We start from the raw sequence: 19,355 nt of genomic DNA, 5'->3' as shown, positions 1-19,355 counted from the left end.
TGCTGCGGGGTGCGGGGCGAGGGGGGTGGCAAGACCTGCGATGTCCGCCCTTCACCAGGGCGGTTGGTCCGACCTTTCCGTCTCGCTTTGGCGTTTGCCACGTACCGTAATGGGGCGTCACTCACAGAAGGGTGGCTGGCCCCCGGATGGCGGGCTCCCCTGGAAGAAGTCGGGGGCGCGCCCAAGTCTTCTACCGGGACAGTGGCGGTGACCGTCACGGCGAACGTCTTGGTGGCAGTCATGGTGATGGAGGTGACAAGGACCGTGATAGCTGGCACTTTTCGCCGCGCATCGTTCCATTTACCCCTCGTCCCCGCCCGAGGAAGCAGCCGCTGTTGTTGGTCCCTGTTTTGTACGGGAAGGTGAGGCAGTTTGCCCCAAGTCAGCCAGCTGCTGGGCGGTGCAGCCGGGCCGGGGTGGGGACACGGGCCGGTCAGACCCACAGCCATGTCTTGACAGCTGTGCTAGTCTGGACGAGGAGGGCGAGCCCGTGAAGGGGTTAGCGGGACGGGGTTCGACAGATGGACCGCGCCCCGCACGCCGGTCGTCGGGCGGACGGGCCGATGCTCTTCCCTTCGGGGTGAGGGAGCGGCTGCATTGAAGGGCCTTCGTCTGAGGTCACAGGTGGGGAAGGCACCGTGGCGTGGGGCCAGGGCGGCACGTCTCCGCCCTGCACCCCTGTAAGGCACAGGCCGTGGCCTGGAAGGAGCCCCAGAGTGTGCATAGGAAGGGGGGGCCTGAGGGGTTCGACGTGAGGACGACAGCGAGCGTGAGCCGCAGGCCAGAGCGCAGAGGGCGTGTGGGGACCCGGAGGGGTCTGTCCTGCGGAGCCGGAACCGGTCCGATCCTGCCGTGGCGGGCAGGCTGGGAGAGAGAACCCGGAGGAGTTGCTGCGTGCGCTCCGCCTGCACTGTGGGGGGCATTTTAGCCGGAAGTTGCGTCATGCTGTTTGCCATCATCCCCGGGCCACGCGGTGGCTCAGGTCGCAGTTGTCAGGAAGGCGGGCAGTGGGGTGGCCACCCCTGGGAGGACTCGCAGTGTGGCGGTTCAGGGCCCGGGTGCCAGCCAGGTCCCCACCTCTGGGAAAAGGAGCGTGGCAATAGCTCCCACGTCACCTGGTTGTGGTGACGGGTTAGGAAGGCGTGGAGGAGAATTCTCACCGTGGGGTTCGGAGTAAAACGAGGGGCGACCGGCTGGCAGGTGACCACACAGAGGTGGGTTAAGCACCTGCTAACCACTGGGATCGGTCAAAAGCGTTTCCTCTCCATTTCCTTAATTCTTAACAGAAATCCTGCTGGATCCGTGTTTGAAATGGATCTCTTTATCTTTGCACGAGCAAGGATTGAGAAAGGAGGGCGGAGATGGCAGACCGTTACGGCATTGCAGAGTCCTGCCATGTTTTCCTCTGTCACTCAGCACGTTGTTGACGATACAACAGCTACATTTGTTGCGCACCTACTGTGTGCTAAGCCGTTACTGAGCCCTTCACACACAAGATCTCATTTAACCCCACAAAATCTCTGAAAAAAATCTGGGGAAAAAACACAAAACAGAAGCTGAGGGAGTTAAGTCACGGGCCAGAGTCGCGCAGCAGGGGCGGGGGCACGGGGCAGAGGGGACGGCCTCCTACGCCCAGGTCCGTGCCCCGAGCCTCATGGTCGGCTCGACTAGAAGACAGCCAGGCCGGTCTGGTCGCCGGACACAGGCCCTTGGTGACGAGTGACGAGCTCCTGGAAGACGGAACTGGGGAGGAGGGCGGCGGAAGGAGGGGCCTAGGATACACACGAGCTTCCCACGGTCCTCGCAAACCGGGCGCATCTGTGAAAACACAAGCGAAGTCGTCAGCCCCACTTCCTCTCCTCCCGCGACGGAACCCTCCGCTTTCTCAGGCGTCCTGTTCCGTTTTCCACAGTCCTTCCTGTGGGGCAGATCTTCCCAGGACCGAAACAAGTGCCGCCCCAACCCTGCGAAGTCGGGAGCATCTAGACACAGGGAAAGCAGAAGTGCCGAGCGAGAGAAATGGACGGAATGAACCTGTCCTTCAAAAATGCTCGCGCAGCCCGCTCCGCCCTCGTTTCCCAGGCACGGGACGCGGGACTTCCGACCCAGCCACGCGCTCCGAGACGCTCACGGAGCCCCCAGGTTCTGCTCAGCAGCAGGTCCAGTTTTCTAAGCCGCGAGTCCTGGGGGCCCCCTCGGGGACAGACGTGGGGCGGAGCCACCTGCCCAGGACGACCCAGCCTTTGCCTCCGAGCAGCTGGCCCTTACGCCGTGCTGCCGAGGGCGTCCCACAGAGGGTTCCCGGAAAAAGCGTTTGCCGGCCGCAGACCCAGAAGCCCTGGGGCCCGAGGCGCACCTGCAGACACGCGCGCATGGGCGGAGTTAGCCCCTCACCTCCGGCAGGAACGGAGCCCGCGTTCTCGGGCGGGAGAGGGCTCTGGGCTTGAGGAGAGAATGGCACGGGCAGGCAGCGTTACAGGAAAGACGTCACCCGTTCACCAAACCAACGTCACCCGTCACACCCCTTGGGCGGCTGGCAGGGCTTCCGCCCGTTCACCGACCCACGCGGCCTCCTTCCTGCCTCTGCTCCACGCACGAGCCCATTGAGTCAGGGCGGCCCCGGGGCTGGCGCACTCTCCCCTCCAATCACTGCGAAGTGACGCGGACAACGCCACGCGCCCTGCCACCTCCTGGGGCTGCTCCGAGAGTCTGTCGCGACGTCGGCCGTCAGCTAGCTCCGACGTGCGCACGCGAGGTGACACGCTCACACCCCGCGCCAGCACTCAGCTCAGACGGCACAGGGAGAGAGAGGGCAAAGGCGCCCTGGCAGGGTGGCAGGCGGCGGGTGGGGACACACGCGGTCCCTTTTCTCTGTCCCCTCCTTTCCCATCCTCCTTCCCTTCCTTCCAAGAGCACCTCGGGACCGCGCCCTTCTTCTGTTCGAGTGACGTGTCTGCTGTTCGAATGGCAGGTGACGCCGTGCACGCTTGCGACAACCCAGCGCCTTCCGGTGGTCACTCTTTGCTCTCACGTCATTTCCTGTCATCCCGAGAGAGGACGGGTGAAGCTAGGGCTGGCGGTGCTCGGAGCGGCTGTGTCTTAGGGCTCGCGCGGGTCTGTGCGGTTCTTAGCTCGTTGTCTGGTGACAGCAGTCACAGTTGCCGAGGCTCCCTGTGTCCCAGCGAGTAGCTGAGTGAAGGGTGAAGGTGACTCAGGAGACGAGCGCGTTGGCCGGGACGGTCAGTGCCTGGTCCCAGCTGTGGCCTTCTCTTCCCAGGAACTGAAGCATCTCATCCTGGAGGCAGCCGACGGGTTCCTCTTTGTCGTGGCGGCCGAGACCGGGCGCGTGATCTACGTGTCCGACTCCGTCACCCCCGTCCTGAACCAGCCCCAGTCGGAGTGGTTTGGGAGCACCCTGTATGAGCAGGTGCACCCCGACGACGTGGAGAAGCTGAGAGAGCAGCTCTGCACCTCCGAGAACTCCATGACAGGTCAGTGCAGCTCCCCGTGTGGGGCGGCGCGACCCCCGAGAACAGTCTCTTCCAGGAAACCAACCAGGAAGCTGGAGGTCAGAAGCAGCTGCCTCCAGGTGAGGGAGTGTTTGACTCAGCTTGTGTAGTGGCTTCATTTCCCCCGTGGCTTTTAAAAATTCATTTATAATACGTCGCTTTTTTACCTGCGATCGAAGGCGTGGCCACAAGGAGGCGGTGTTGCTACGTTAGCCGGAATCCCGTGCTCTGTGACGAGGTTTGTGCCATAGTGTGGGACTGGGATCTCGATTGTAGGCGTTTTCTTACCCAGGCCTCGGGGACCTGCGATGGCGTTCCCTCCTGAACGTTGACACGTAGTCAGCTCTGCTATGACACCACGTGCGTGTTCTTAAAAAAAAAAACAAAAAAACGGTAGTGCACAAAACCGTGAAGGAGGAACCGCGGGGGAACGTGGATTAATTAGCAGCGCGGCACTAAAGATGTGCGCGTCACAGAGCAACCGTGAAGGAGGAACCGCGGGGGAACGTGGATTAGCGGCGCGGCACTAAAGATGCGCGCGTCACAGAGAGAAACGCAGCAGGGGCCGAATGCGAATGGGAGCGGCTTCAACCTCCGCCACCCCCCACGGCCACGTCCAAGCACTGCCCGTCCCGAGGCCCCGGGGATTAGGGCTTCAGCGTCTGGGTGTGGGGGACACGGTCCAGCCCGTGACGCTTACAGCGAGGCCGAACGAGGCGGCCGGTCTCGGTGGCGGAAGCGGAGCGCTTTCCGAAGGGCGGTCACCTCGGCGTCGCCCTAAGAGGGAGGAAGTGTGTGGTCTCGTCTCTGCGTCTCCTGTCGCGGTGCGTGACCTGGCCGAGGAGACCAGGTGCACGGCGGACAGCCAGGCCTCCGAGGTCCCCTCCTGGCGGGCTCCTCCGTGAGGGCCAAGGTGTCCCTAGGTGGAGGAGAGGACGGCCACCCTGGGAGCGGCCGACGCGTGCTGTCCGGCCCCCCCGGGCGTGAGCAGGAGGGGCGCGGGAGAGCTCACTGCCCGCTGCCGCTGGGGCGGGCCTCGGGGTGACCCCAGCACTCAGGACAGGGCGGAGCTGGGCTTCCTGACCAGCCACAGCGTGACGGATGCCGTGACACCGCGGAGAGACCTGACTGGCGTCCCGCGGAGCCGCCTCTCAGCGGGCGGGTTTCACGGGGCTCGACGTTCTCGTCAGCTCCGTGCTCGTCACCTTGTCCTCGTGGCTTTGTTGGTCGTCTTCCGCCTCCCTCCCTGTTGGGGAGACACGAGGGCGGCCCTCCTGGCTCGTCGCCACGTCGTAACCGTGTCGCACAGCAGACCTGGGTCCTTCTCGTCCCGCGGAACTGAAACTGTACGCTCGTTAAGCACCAGCCCCCCACTCCCCGCTCCCCCACCCCATCACCCACCATACCTTTGGCTCCTCGGGGTCCCCCACGTGAGCGGAGCCGTGCAGCATTTGTCCCCTGGGTACGTTGTTTACTGGTTTATTCATCTGTTCAACACGTACCTGTTCACGTGTCACCGACTGGAGCTCCCAGCTGTTCTTGGATGGACCCCATTTCCTAACTGTTCCAGCCAGATTCTTTGTGGTAATTTGGGGGAGCCTGGCCCAGTTGGTCCCTGAGGGCTTGAGCTGGAAAGCGCCTGTGTGTGACTCACTTGTCCCTATGAGCTCTGATCAAGCTCCCGTCCTCCTGAGCTTCATCGAAGTCCAGAGATGCCTTCCGCCTCGCATCACAGCTTGGCCGGGCCACGGTCTGGGCACAGACAGGCGCTGGCAAGAGCAGGCCACCGGGGAGCCGGCCCCGCCAGCTCCGCTCACTGCCCTGTCATCGCCGTTTCTGTGCAGGGTAGAGATGGCGCGCGCCCGTCACGGTCTCTCTGCTGGTCTGGGAGAGGGGACGCCGGAGGGACGCTGGCTGTTGGCGTTCATTTCCTCATTCGGTCCTGACAGTGAGCTATGAATCAGTCTGGGGAACGTTCTCCATGTTTAAAGCACATGCTTTACCGCTGTGGTGGCTATCAACCCTGGCCGCACGTTACAATCGATGGGAGGGAGGTACGCGGAGGCACCTGCCCAGGATTCGGGGAGGGACGGGCACTGCGACTTTGCACGCCTCCCTGGGGTTCTGGCGCACAGGCAGGGAGAGAGCCCCCGCTCCCCTGGGCCCCATTGCAGTCCTGTGGGTGGGGCGTCGTCCGCCCCACTGCACAGGTGAGGGGCACGAAGCTCACAGCCACAGAGAGGTTCCCAGGGCCACACAGTAGGGCCGCACAGCAGGGCCACACAGCAGCTGCAGAGTGGAGGTCATCATCAGTGCAGATGAAGCTTTCATCTCCTTGAGGGAAATGGCACAGAGAGTCTTGAGTGGCGCGTGTGGCCTGATGTGGCAGGCCCAGCCAGAGCAGCGCGACCCAGGGCTGCGGGGCTGGACGGTTGGCTCAGGGTGAGCCGGGCACCTGGGGTCCAGGGACATGCGGAATGTGTGCTGGGTCTAGTCTAGGCCCCGAGACCGAGGTCACACACTCAGGGATCTCAGGGCCTGTGTTGTCCTGCCCAGCTGCGTAACCTTGACTGTGAACTTGCTGGAGACGCCGACTGCTGGCTGCACCCAGGCCTGCTGAGCCTGGAGCTCTGGGGCCAGTAATGCACGTCTGTGCCTGCTGTCTAGGGCACGCGGCCTAAGCTGACGTTGGGAGCCAGGGTTGGGTGAGAACTGCCTGGGGCTGGGCAGCACATCGCCTGGGTCAAGTTCATCTCCACTGCGACCTTGTTGAGCGCTCTGATCTGAGTGTGACTTCTGGCTCAGAACGATGGGAATGCGTGGTTTTGTGAGACGTCTTGTTGACTGTGAAACTCAAGGCAAGTGTTCGTTCGTGCTTGGGAGGTAACCCCTGGTAAGTGCTCTGTGGGCCAGCAGCACCCACTCCTCGTGGGAGCTCCTTAGAAATGCAGAGACCCAGGCCCCCTCCCAGGCGCCCTGACTCAGGCGCTACGTTTTACTAGCCCCCCGAAGGACTTACGTGCACGTTAAAGGTTGAGAAACCATGAACTGAAGTCCTTAGCATGGTGTGGGATGGGGACATCCTTTGGCTGCTGGGACCAGCATGGTGTGATGAGGTTGGCCCCATAATCCTGCCTCCAGCTCGTGTTTGCCTCTGGGGAGGGCAGTGCGGGGTGCAGTCTCTGGAGGTTTGCCGTCCAGGGCGCAGGCCGAGCAGGCACAGGAACGGCATGGCAGCAGAGCAGCCTGCAGTGGCTGTGCGACCTCGCTCTGCACGTCCACACGTCACAGACTGGTGCTTTGTAGGCTGAGCAGGCAGTATTCCCGCCGTGGAATAGGAAGCAAGGACCCAAGGGTGCGCCCACACCGTCACCCCGTGCGGACCCAGAAACGAACGCAGCAGCGCAGGCTGCCACAGAGGACAGTGTGCACGTCACGGAACACGGGTGCCTGGGAAAGGAGCCGGCAGTTGTCAGCACAGTCTCGGCCCACCCGAGGCCGTGGGGCCTTCTGCATAGCCCTTTGCAGAAGGCACGAGAACGGAGCTGTGTCGAGCTCAGCCGTGCACTTGAGCCCTTCCGTGGAGGAGCATTGGGCAGGTGACCGGTCCCACAGGGCTCTGGACAGTGAAGGCCCCCGCCCACCCCATGGGTCAGTGCTGGGCACGGATGCTGCTTCCAGGCGTCAGTCACCGAGGTAGCTTCATGAAAACCACACTCGCAGACCTATAGCTTATTTTCTTTGGAATGCCCAAGCTCACTCTTTGGGCCGACGCCAGAAGCTGGAATCCCAAGCACATTCAGCAGCCCGTTTCTTGCCATATTAGGTATCGTAGATAAACGTGGCCAAAAAAAAAAAGAAAAAATCTCGATTTTATCAGAGTCAGCTATCGATGCTGGGTTTCTGTTGTTTGCAATCGCAATAAAGTGTTTAGTGGCCAGAAAAGCACGTTTATGGGATTTCGACCCCTTAGAGATGGCCGGGTTGTGTGGTCAACGCTGAGAAGCAGCGTTTGGAGTCGGGCGGCCCGGGGTGCTCGGTGTGCGTGTGCGGGGGAGTGAAATCTGAGGACGCGGCTGGTTTGGGGGGCTCTGCAGTGCCTGCCCACCAGGAACCATGGCTCCCTTGGATCTGTTACCCCAGATGTTTCTCTGGCCCCCGTTCAGGTCTCCTCGTTGGGAGACGTTGACACAACCCGCCTTGTTTTCCTCCGCTGCGTGCCTCGCACGCTGACGCCGCTGGACGGCGTGTGTCCTTCTCTCACGTTTCACGGTGACGGATATGTCACGAATCTGGGCCGATTCCCAGCCGCTGGGTTCATTATCGCTCTGCTGTCCCAGCAGATAGAGGGGTCGGAGCCGTGTTTTCGCACACGTGGCAGATGCAGGCAGAGAGCGCTCACAGCACCGTGTGTGCGCGTGTGTGTGTGTGCGCGTGTGCGTGCTCGCACGGAGTCAGAAGGACCTGGTGACCGTTGCTGTTCATGGCCCTTTACGTTGGATAAACGACTCAACCCTGGGCCTCAGTTTCCTCCCCTGTAAATGGAGGCAGCAATATGTCCCCTAACGTGAAATGACACATGGGACGACGTTAATAATAGTGTTTGGGACCTGTGGAGATTTTACTCAGTTTTTAACTTGTTAGTGACTGAAAGTTGTGTGTAAACACTGATATTCACGGTGGCTTTTCTGCGTACCCATCTCATTCTGCTTTGTTTCTCTTCTTAGCCCTCGAAAGTGTGTCTTAGGATCTGGGCGCCGTGGACAGGGGAAAGCCTTGCGTGTTTTGCCGTGACAGGGACCTGGCCGGCTCAGGCCCGTCTCTGCCAGTTTTCGAGGTACAGAGTCAGTTTCCAGACGCAGGACTCCGATGCTCGGTGCTGGGCACCGTGCCTGTTTCCTGAGGCTTCCTTAAGTTGGACCTGAAGCCAGGGCAGGGCGCTCTGTCCGCTTACCAGCCCCGCACGCCCCTCTTCCGGTCCTTGCCTCCCGTGGGTGAGGACCGACCAAGCAACGTCCGGAAAGGACCTACGGCTGAAGACCCAGGCTCGGCAGGGCTCGGCGAGGAGACTTGCCCAGCCACACAGCACTGCGTGATGGACGGTCCACAGCGTGGAGCAGCTCCCCGCGATGCACACGGCCTCCCCTGCAGGGGGCCCGTGGGGGTCAGGGAGGCCGGGGAGACGCGCCCGCTGTGAGTCTTGTGTTCACGCACGACCAGCCGGACGCCTGCGGAGGCCGGAGAGCGTGCGCTTCCCTCCCGTACACTCGTTTTCCGTCTCGTGAGAGGTGGGCGTTAGACTTGGGAACTCTGAACCTGGCTTGGAAGCCACACCGAGACGGAACCGCGTGCAAGAACCACGCCGCGTGTCGTCATGCGAAAGATCTGTGCCCGCATCCTCCTTCTCACGTCACGGCTTTTTCTCGGCACGAGGAACCCCCGAGTAGCGCTTTGAAAACGGCGGCTTTGTAAATAAGTTTGAAAAACCCCAGGCCTCTCCAGGGTTGGCGGTGTATGAAGCTTATATAATTGGGAGTCCCTTTTAAAGAAAAGGAATAAAGTATTGAAAAAATGTATATATGCATACACACACATGCACTTCCTTTATCTGTGCAACACCACACACACGTGCACACGCACGCACGCGCACACACACACGCACACACGTACACACACATGCGCGCACGCACGCGCCCACACACGCACACACATACACGCACACGCGCGCACACACGCACGCGCGCACAGACACGCACGCGCATGCACACACACACGCACACGCGCGCACACACACACGCGCGCACGCACACACGCTCACGCACACACACACACACGCACGCACACACACGCGCGCGCGCGCGGTAGGTAAATCCTCACCCCTGAAACGACGGTTCTTCACCGCAGTGCACGTCGGGGTTTCTGTGGATCTGTGAAACACGCTTGTGCTGGGGACCCCCCCCCCCGCCTTCCGCAGTGTCGGGCTGGGGCCCAGTCTCCTGTATTTTTAAAAGCAACCCTGGCAGTTCCAGTGTCAACCGGAGATGGAGAATGTCTGCATCCCGGTAAAATAACACAGCCCCGTCTGTTTACGCCAGGAGGGAAATTTCAGCAAGCAACAAAATGTTAAAAATGTAATCAGTGACACAGTTGAAAAACGAGCAGCCTCAGTGTTTCGTTAAACCGTCTTTGCAAGAGCCTCGATTTCTTAATCCTACCTTTCGTCCTGACTTTAGTGCCGAAGCAGTAAACAGGCAAAGACATTTTTTTCTCCGTCTATAAAAAGAAACTGTAACAAAAATAACCTACAAGTAGTTTTGTTTTTAGGCAGATGTAATTATTTGGAGTTACTTTGGAACATTTCAAAAGCCCGATGGAATCATCGCTTCCTGCTGGTGTGATTTCAGTTTCAGTAATATGCTCACGTGATGGTCATATTTTGTAATGCTTCGGTTAAAAATAATTTGATTGCAAAAACCTCAGCATGATCAGGAAAATCGAAATAGTTTTCACTTCACTAAAAAAAGAGCCACATTTCTTTCCGAAATGTCATGACTCAAGCCAAACAGCTCAGTGAAAACGCACATGCAGCTCCGCTCCTTCCTGTCGACTGCTTTCTCAGTAGAAGCTAATTGAGGAAAACATCTGCACTGTGTTTTTCCTTTATTTTTGTAGGCTCTTTGATAATACCCCGTGCACAGCCTGTTCTGCAGCCACTCGCCGGGGTGGTGGCCTGGCGAAGGGCTGCACTTTTCCCGTTTCTGGTGATGACATACAGTACTCTCCAATGAGCTATATACAAGGTCATTCTTTGACCTTGAGTGTACAATATCTGAGGGCCTAAGGTCAAAAGAGCTAGCTCCACATCGTGGGGACCTCAGAGGTGGCCCGGGCCACCTCTTCTCTCGGTCACACAGCTCCCTCCAGAACATGCCTAGAAAGTGGGCGCCTGGCTCCTTGGGCACATCCGCCGGGCGCGCTGGCCTCGCCAGGAGACCGCCCCGTCCACTTCAGAGTGATGTTCTTGTGCCCAGTGTAAAGTGTCCCTGTGGTCACCTGGCCCCTGTTCCAAGCAGCACCTATGACGTTGTTTAGCAGGACTGGGAATCTGCACACATGCGTGTGCACACACACACACACACACACACGCGTGGGCGTGCACGCGCTCGCTCACCGTCAGGCAGTGAGCTAAGAGATGAGCTCTGAAGAGGGACTCTCGGGTTTGCCTGCAGAGTGGCTGAGATCTGTCCAAGACGGCCTGCCAGGGGACGAGTCTGGAGCCCCGGGGGCCGGAGCTGGGTCCCTGCATTGCCCCGTCTCCAGGACTGGCCACAGCCTGGCCCGCAACGGCGGCAGCTCCCAGGGCCTGAGCACCGCGTCTTCACGGACAAAGCAGGAACCTCTTTTTGGGAGGCAAACTACACGTCTTTGTTTAACCCAGCATGTGTCACTGCCAGAAACCAGAAATACGGCGGTGACGGAGCGAGCACGCTCACCGGCCATGGCGGGGCGTTGCTGGGGTGGGGGCGATGGGCAGCCAGTGGTCGTGCCGTGAGTGCAGAGCTAAAGTGGCCCCGAGGGGAAACGAGAGAGGCTGTGCGACAGGAACAGGGCCCTGGGTCCCGGGTGAGAAGCGGGCCGAGCAGGGCAGGGCCCCCGAGGAAACGGCGGTGGAGCATCATCCGAAGCCTGCGCTCTGAGGCCAGGTCAGGAGTTCCCAGCTGGGAACCACACTTGGGAAGGCCCCGCGGCCCTGTCCATCTGCAGAGGAGATGAAGGCCAGGGCGTGGGGGAGAGGTGCGGGAGGCCAGGCCGGTGCCAGCCACGAGGACCATCGTGCATTCCGAGTTTACGGGAAGCTCAAGAAGCAGTTCCTGAAAGGGTGGGTCCTGCACTCCGAGCTGCATTTTCATGCTTATTAGACAGTCGTCTGCTGGGAGGAAGGGGCTTCGTTTGGAATGCAGTACAATTTCTAACTGTTCATTGACAGGATATGGAAATAGGGTTGGCACTGGCCAGAACTCCGTTAGGCATAGACCGTAACACAGGATGGAAATGGACATCTCTCTGTTGCTCCGAGTCGCACAGAGAACCCCGTCCGCGTGGTCAAAGTGCGGTGTTCGCTTACGTTTTCACAGACACCCTCTCTCAGCTTGGGTGCGGTCCCGTCCACACACAGTTTGCTGAGCGCGTTTACGGGGAGCAGATGCTGGATTTTGTCGGGTACTCGGGTGGTATCTGTTGTCACGATAATGCGGTTTTCCCTTTTCAGTTTGTTCATGTGGTGAATTTACGTTCTTCGATTTCCAGACGTTAAGCCGGTCCTGCATTCCCGGGATAAACTCCATTTGGATGTGACGTGTCACAGTTCTTTATGTGTCGTCAGGCTTCGCCTGCCGAGCGTTCTGCTTAAAGCCTCTGCGTCTGCGCCTGCGCTCCCGCGGGACGCCGGGCGCCGTCGTTCTCAAGGTGTCTCTGCCGAGCTGTCTTCTCATGGCGCCGGCACCTGTGAGGATTCCGCGGCCGCCTCTATCTTTTTGGAACCTCTTTTTTCTCCTCCAGCTGGTTTCAAGGTTTTTCTCTTCGTCGCGGGCGTTGAGCATGATTCGCCATAGCATCGTTTTCTTGTGTTCGTTACGCGTGGTGCTCACGCGGCGTCTCTGAACTCTGGGTTTCTGTCTGACGGAGACCAGCCGTTTCTTCCCCGGTTGTCTCTTCCGTGCCCGTCTTCCTGTCCTGTGTTAGGGACTCCAGTCACCCGTCCGTTAGACCGACAGAAGCTGTCCCCCGGCCCGCCGACGCCTGTTTGTGTTTAGAACTCTTTTTACCTGTGTGTATTCAGTTTTAAACAGTCCCTTATGCTGCGTCTTCGGGTTCACTCGTCTGTTTTAGGCGCTGTCTGCTCTGTCCTTCATCCTGCCCCGTGGAGCGTCATCCCGGACACCGTGGCGTGGCTTTCGTGTCCACTGTCTTTCTCGTCTTTCCGTTGGCGCTTTCCGTGACCTCGCGTGCATGCGCTGACCAGTACTCTGGTGCCGATTTCAGGGAGAGCCTCTACAGGTTCCGGGGTTCCCTCTGTGCACCTCTCTGCCTCTGCTGCCCTGTCCGAGATGGCTGTGGGGCCCATCCTGTCTGTTCCCCATCTGTGCCTGACGTCCAGTATTTGGAGCACTCCTGCCGTGTACGTGCTGTGGGTTTTCCGCTCATTTCAGAAGGGAAGGTACGTCTCGCTCTGTTCCTCCATCTTGGGCGGAAGCAGAAGTCCTTCCAGTACCTTCCCGAGTGCCTCTCCCATGTCTCCCCTGTCACCTCTGCCTGCCGGTCATGCGATGGGCCCCCCGGCTCTGTTCTCCCGGAGTGTGAGTTCTTTGCTTGTCGCACTCACCAGCTCTTCTTTCCTCTGCGATCTCGGCGACACTTTCTTCTCGCTCCGTGGTGCAGCTGTCAGCAACGTCACTGCAACCGCCTGCTTTGGGTTTTCAATTCCAAAGTCATGTTTTTCATCTAAAAGCAATTTTTCCTGGTCTCAGGTCATTCTCTTTTCATTCATGAAAGATGCTCTCAAATATCGCTGAGCTTTGGTATTTCAAATATTATCTTCTTCCTTGGAATGCGTCTCATGGAGTGGGGTGGTATTTGTTCTAATTTTTCATATCGTTTCCTTTTTTTTTATATGCTGAATGTTTTCACGTGTTAAGCTAACCTCCCCTCTCCCCCACTTTTGCATTCATCCTATGCTCCCAACATTTATTAAGGCCTGAGACGGTTTGGCCAGAGTGTAATTTTTTCGAAGTGTGATTTTTCTAGACCCGGGGTCCGGTTCTCTGGGGGAAACTGTGAATCCGCTGCAGGCCGAGGCGGCCTGAGGTTAGCAAGGACATCACCTACTGCTGGAACCTGACCCCTCGGGAGCAGCCCTTCCTTCTCCCTGTGGGGTAGGTCGGCTGCTGTAAGTCACAGTGACCTGAGACCTCCCAGCGGCCAGACCCTGGTCTCCTTCCTGCTTGCAATTCTGGAGGCTTCTGTTAGGGACCATCCCACCTGGGAAAGTTCTGGAGGCTTCTGTTAGGGACCATCCCACTTCCTTTCCAGACAGGCCATTCCTGTGTATTTGTGGAACCCCGGGGCTGCTGACATCCACCCCCATCCTGTCCTGGGGGCACCACGTCTTGCAGAAAATCTCAGTATTTCCGACCTCATCAAAGCCCCTTCCACTGCTTTTTTGCGTGAATGCAGATGACTGTTGCTCTTTTTATAATTGTGTAAATCGTTTCATTAGTGATTTGCAGGGCAGGCTCCACCCGGCCTGGAGTCGCCTCCCTGAACTCCGTGGGGGCCTGCTCCCTTTCCAGCAGGCGGCAGCCTGCGAGGGAGGCCGAGGAGGGGCGGGAGGCTCATCGCCGGGGCTCGCATTGCTGGCATTCTTGTAGCCTGACACCCCCAGGGGAATGCATTTCTTTAAATCACACTCGGGCTTATTCTAAACAGAATGAAGAATTTGTACTTTTGTCTGCAGATTAAGTAGCAGGAGAGGTGCCGGCTGCAGGGGGAGACGGTGGGTGACGATTTTCTAATGAATAGCAGAGCGGCCGCAGGCTGCAGCACGCGGTGCTCCCGTGACTCCGCGTCACGTTTGGAGTGGGGTGCTGGGCTTCTCGTGGTGTTGGGGACGGAGAAGTGTTGCGGTTTGTCACGCCTGCTGGGGCTGCGTGCCCTCGGCTTCACCCCACACGGCCCAGCCTTGGTCTCAGGTTGCCCCCGAGAGGATCACCTCGATGTTCTGTGTGGGTTTCGGCCCCGTCCCCCACGCCTCGGTAGCGTCTCAGTAGCCCGGTCCCCAGACGGCAGGACGGGAGACGGACTGACACACAGACCGACCGCTCGGCAGAGAGGCTCCTTCTGAGTGAGTGTCTGCGGGGCCTGTTGGCCACCCCGCTCAGTCCCTTCTGCCAGTCCTAATCCGGGGCCCTGAGCCTTTTGTCCTTCTGTTATTCTGTAGACACAGGCCAGAGTCCTGATCCAGACCCCAGCCAGGTCAGCAAAGCGAGAGGGCAGTGAGAGGAATGTCCCCTCGGACCCGTGCCGGCTCCCTGAGAAGCGTCCACCCCTGCGGGCCGGCCAGTCGTGCAGTCGGCTCCCTGTCGCCAGCGGCCACTTCTTCCCAGAGTGCGTTTCGTGACAGACCGGCCTCTCCCCGGGTAGCGAGGACGCTTGGTCCCCAAGGCTGGACGTCTGTCTTCCCCTGAGAGCCAGAGACGGGCAGCACCAGAAGTCGATGCCAGGCTTACGAGTTCCTGCTCCTGACATCTGAATTATTGATGTTCTCACACTCGAAGTGCAAGTCCCGTGAACTTCCCCAGGCGGCTGTGGGCGGCGAGAAGTTGTGCTTTCACAGTATGATGTGGACTCTGCGAAGCGCACTCAGTATTTATCGCCAACAACATCAAGGCATGGTCAGGGCATGTGTCCTGGACATCTGTCGGAGCATGTGTCCTGGACATCTGGACTCAAGGCATGGTCAGGGCATGTGTCCTGGACATCTGGAGTCCCTGGCACTCCTGCCCCTGTGTGGGAGACAGAACAGCCCTGAAGCCTTGACCGTCTGCTTCTTCTCATGACTTCCTGGCCTTCTGGGCCCCGGGCTGGGACCCAGCCCTCACCAGCCTCTCTCTCACTGCGCTCCAGCTGGACGGAACTTCAGTCCATTCTCAGACCACTCCCATCACTGTTTCACACAAGGCCGTGACTCCTCGGCCTGGGATGTCCTTCCCCTCCAGCTCCGCCTCCCTGATCCTCTGGGGCTTCCGTTGACACCACCTCCTGCAGGAAGCCTTCCCTGATTCCCCTTTGCTCTCAGAGAGGAAGCTCTCTCTGCTCTGTGCTGCCTTTGCATTTTGTTCAGACTTCTCCTTCAGACTTCAGCTGAGTTGTTGAACAGTTAGGTGGGAACAGTGTCCTGCCTCCCCCTCGCCGTGAGCCATCTGTCACTGCACGGGAGGCTTCTGTTGGGTGGAGCTGATGAATTCTCATGATGCCCATGAGCTTCCCTGCACCTTTTTGAAAAGAGAAAAAAAAACCTTTGCTCCACGTGATTTAGTCCCACCCTGGGGTGGCTGGGCCGTCTCTCGTAGTCCCTCCTGTGTGAATTCACCCCACACCCCCTACCCCTCCCTCTCCTCCCCTCCCAGTTTGAGTCGTGGTCCTCACAGGTGGGTTGGGAGAGCCTCGCCCAGCATAGGTTTAACACGGCCACGGCTGTGACTCGGTTGGGTAAAGAAGGTCCCTTGGTTACTGCCATTAAAACGCATGTCCTTTTTATAACGTGCCAATGTCTCCAGTGGATAAATAGTTGTATGCTGGCCAGCGGGACACATAGAGCCTGTCATTCACGGGATGTCATCAGCGTTTCCCTGCGTGGATGACCGTGCAGAGCCAGGAAGGACGTGTGTTGGCCGATCGGGGGCCCGGGCGGCTAGAGGAGGACCTGTGTTTGCTGTGCCCTCTGGTGGTTGAGAAGATGCCAGGTGCTCGCGCTCGGGTACCACTGCTGCTCAGGGCGCCGGCTGTCCAGGAGATGCCCTGTTGGGCCTGAGGTGGCGCAGGGTGCTCTTAGCGAGAAGCCCAGTCCCACATCTGCACGGACCTTTTAGAAAAGGCGAGAGAGAGACCACGTGAGCACGTGAGGACTGTGGTTTGGTCACCGTGCAGTGTGATAGAGAGATATGGCTGTCATCCAGGATGGAGCCGTCGACTCCCACCGTGAGCGAGGGAGCACAGAGAGGCTCCGCCCACGGTCAGCGATGTCCACGGGCTTTGCAGTCTTGGAAGAGAGGCAGGCGCGTGTCGTAGCGGTGATTTCGGGGACCATGTGGGCACTGTCTTCCAGGCTCCCCCACTTTCCCGCCCCTGAGGTGCAGTCCAGCATGAATCTAGGTTCCGCTGGGAAGGGATTGACGGCTGCGATTAGAGTCCCAAATCAGTTGACCTTCGGCGATGAGATTATTCAGATCTGACCCAATCAGATAAGCCATTTCGAAGCAAAGAATTTTATCTGGCTGGTGGCGGAAGGGAGAGTCGGAGAGACGGGAAGCAGACACCTGCCCCGGTGAAATCCTGGCTACACTAGAAGTTAACCCGCTTCCTCTCCTGTCACAGGCCCGGAGTTGCTGTTTTGGTCCAGGCTGTTTGGTGGCAGGGACGGAAGTGACAGCTGAGCCGGTTCAGGCGTTCAAAGGGGGACTTTGTCGGCGCCTACGATGTGAACACTGGAGGGCGCCCTTTCCGCAGCTGCGGTTTGCCTGCTCCCTTAGGGTCTGAGTCACTGTCCTGGATCCAGCTCTCCACGAAGCCGGCATCACTGCCGCCGCCGAAGCCGAGCTCAGACTCCTAAAGAGAAAGGTCGGGAGAAGTGGGGCGGCCGCAGCTCGCCTGGAAGGCTCTGGCTGGCCCGGCCGGACCGTGTCCTAGTTTGAGGACCAGTCTTTGTGGACAGAGGAGAAGTAAAGTCCTGTGCTTGGTCCAGCATGTGTCAGGTGCCCTAGCCCTCAACCCGTCACTACGGCCAGGGAGGTGAGGTCTTGTAGGAAGTGGGGAGCCCCTCTTTTGACTCTCAGAAAAGCACACTGTGGGGGCCGGTTGTGAGTGGTGCAGTAACAGGTGTCCAGAGTCCCCTCTTCCGGTTTGAGAAGAAAACAGTCCAGCTACAACTTGAGAATCGCGTGTCTGTGGCTTCGCCAGGTCCAGACACCTGCCAGAGACGATGACGCGTGAGGACCACGCACCGGCCTCGTCGGCAGGAGGCCCGTCTCCCCCAGGCTCAGCGCCCGCTCAGGCCCCGGGCTTCCTTCCGCCGTGGCCTCGTGCGGGCGCTGTGGATTCCTGAGCCGTGGGCGGCAGCGTCGCTGTGTGCACAGCTGCCGTGGCGGCCGGGTCAGCGTTCGAGAACGAGGACACGTTGTCACTGGGACGGCCACCAGCTTCCCGCCTCTGGGCCCCCACGCCGGGGGGCCGGGCAGTCTTGGAAGAACATCAGATGGTGTCCATCCTGGGGCCCTGCTTTGCTTTCTTAGCTGATCGTGATCTCTGTCCTCCCTCGCTGTCCTCCTCGTCCTCCTCCTCAAACCGAGATAAGATGTTTCCCGTTTTCTTAGGGATTCTTTTGATGAAATTCTGATTTCTGTTTGTCCTTCTGTCGTAGCCTGGGGGAGCCTTCTTATGAGCACAAAGCCTTCCTTTGTGATCTCGTCCAAGACAAACTTCTGACTCTGCGCTTTAAAAAAGTTTCTACTGACTAAGATAATACTTAGAAATGAGCGTGCTGAAAACAGTTCCGGGCCGGTGCCCACGGGGAGAGGTGCTGTATCACAGGGGAAGCTTCGCGACCCCCTCGCCCAGGACCGCACCTCGCTTTCGCAAAGGGCCAGGCATTCAGCGTTTCTGGCTCCGGGAGCCGGACAGTGTCCTTCACAACTGCTAAGCGCCATCACTGTAGCATGGAAGCAGCCACAGGCAGTAAATAAACAAATATTTAAAGAACAGGGGCGAGCCAGCTTGGGGTCATAGGTCATCGTTTGCCAACTCCGGTTCTAAAGCACGTTGTGCTTTTCAGCCGTCTTAGAAAAATCATGCTTAAAAACCGCGAGACGTGTCTCCGTTCCTTCCAGTGTGTGGCGTGGAAACTCAGAGTAGGGGTCAGCGCGCCGACTGCGGGTTCACGGGGAGCTCTGCGGGCAGACGGCGCGTGGCGTCACCAGCCTGACGAATATCTCCTCGTGTGACGTGGCACTTCCGTGTGGGGCTCTGCGCGAAGGTGGTCTGGGTATTGTTTTCTGCACGGTTATTTACCTCAGTGTGATTTCCCCAGGAGAACGTGAGAACGGCTTAACGTGTGGTGGTAGATTGTCTCAGAGTCATGGGGGCGGTGGGGGGTGCCGGGCTGAGGCGGCGGCGGCCTGCCTCTGACCCCGTCACGTGGGGTGTGGGACGAGGAGCTTCTTCCCAGGCGGTCTGTTAAGTCGGGGTTCAGGGAATGTCTGTAAGGAGCCGAGGACGTGGCGGTGTGCGTGTTCCTAGGACGTTGGGGGGCAGGGGCCGTGGCTCGAGGGTGAACAGGACAGCGGGCGGAGGTGACCAGAGTGGCCGGTAGTCTCGGCCTTGGCCAAGAAGAGCAGGATGAGGTTTGTGGCAGGGCCAGCCCAGTGACGGGACTGAGAGGAATGTGCCCTCCTGAGCCAGCGGACGTGGGGGCGGACGGGGCTCCGGCAGGGCCAGTGCTGGCCCGATGGCCTGCTCCTCGGGGCCATGGGGACGAGCCCTCAGATCCCAGAACCGCGCTTCTACTGGGCCCGAGGTTCTGTGGGCCGGCGGGGAGGCCGGAAGCATCGTAAAGGACAGCGCTGCTCCTCGGGGTGCTCCACTGCACGCAGACCCCGCACCCAGCCGCCCGCGGGGGGCAGCGCCCCGGCCCACTGCCCCGGCCTCCCCCGGCACCCGTGGCTGGGGCATGGCCACGCGCCTCCACACGTCCCCATTGCCACTAACGTGTCAGAAATGCAGCTGGCATACACCCCCTGGGGACACGCTGAGTGACGCCAGGCGAGCTCTCGCTCCCGGGGGCCGGGCAGTGGCTGCTGTGCCCGGGGAAGCGGGGCTGTGCGTGGGGGAACAGCCGCCAGCATCATTGCTCAGGTCACGGCGGCGGAGCTCGGGAGTGTGCCTTTCACGTCCTCGAGCTCCACGGCTCCTGTGCCCGCCGCTGGGACTTACATTCAGGGCACACGCTGGGACCCGGCAGACTGTTCTGCTGGCGCTCTTCACGACCGGGACCGCGTGCCGTTTGGTCGACGACAG

At 59.6% G+C, this 19,355-nt stretch overlaps 1 protein-coding gene across 13 annotated transcripts in view; it reads left to right on the top strand.

Annotated features, from left to right (window-relative positions):
* Positions 1-19,355, top strand: part of ARNT2 (aryl hydrocarbon receptor nuclear translocator 2) — a 99,148-nt gene that overhangs the window by 26,954 nt on the left and 52,839 nt on the right. For all 13 annotated transcript variants that reach the window (XM_025050108.1, XM_025050096.1, XM_025050089.1 and 10 more), the window contains one exon: positions 3,278-3,491. In XM_025050108.1, the coding sequence (XP_024905876.1) occupies positions 3,278-3,491 (214 nt within the window). The remainder of the gene's footprint in view (positions 1-3,277; positions 3,492-19,355) is intronic.

This window comes from Pteropus alecto, unplaced genomic scaffold (assembly GCF_000325575.1).
Source record: "Pteropus alecto unplaced genomic scaffold, ASM32557v1 scaffold60, whole genome shotgun sequence".
In the NCBI taxonomy this organism is placed as follows: domain Eukaryota; kingdom Metazoa; phylum Chordata; class Mammalia; order Chiroptera; family Pteropodidae; genus Pteropus; species Pteropus alecto.
The sequence above is the reverse complement of the archived record's forward strand: the minus strand, read 5'-3'. Positions and strand labels throughout refer to the sequence as shown.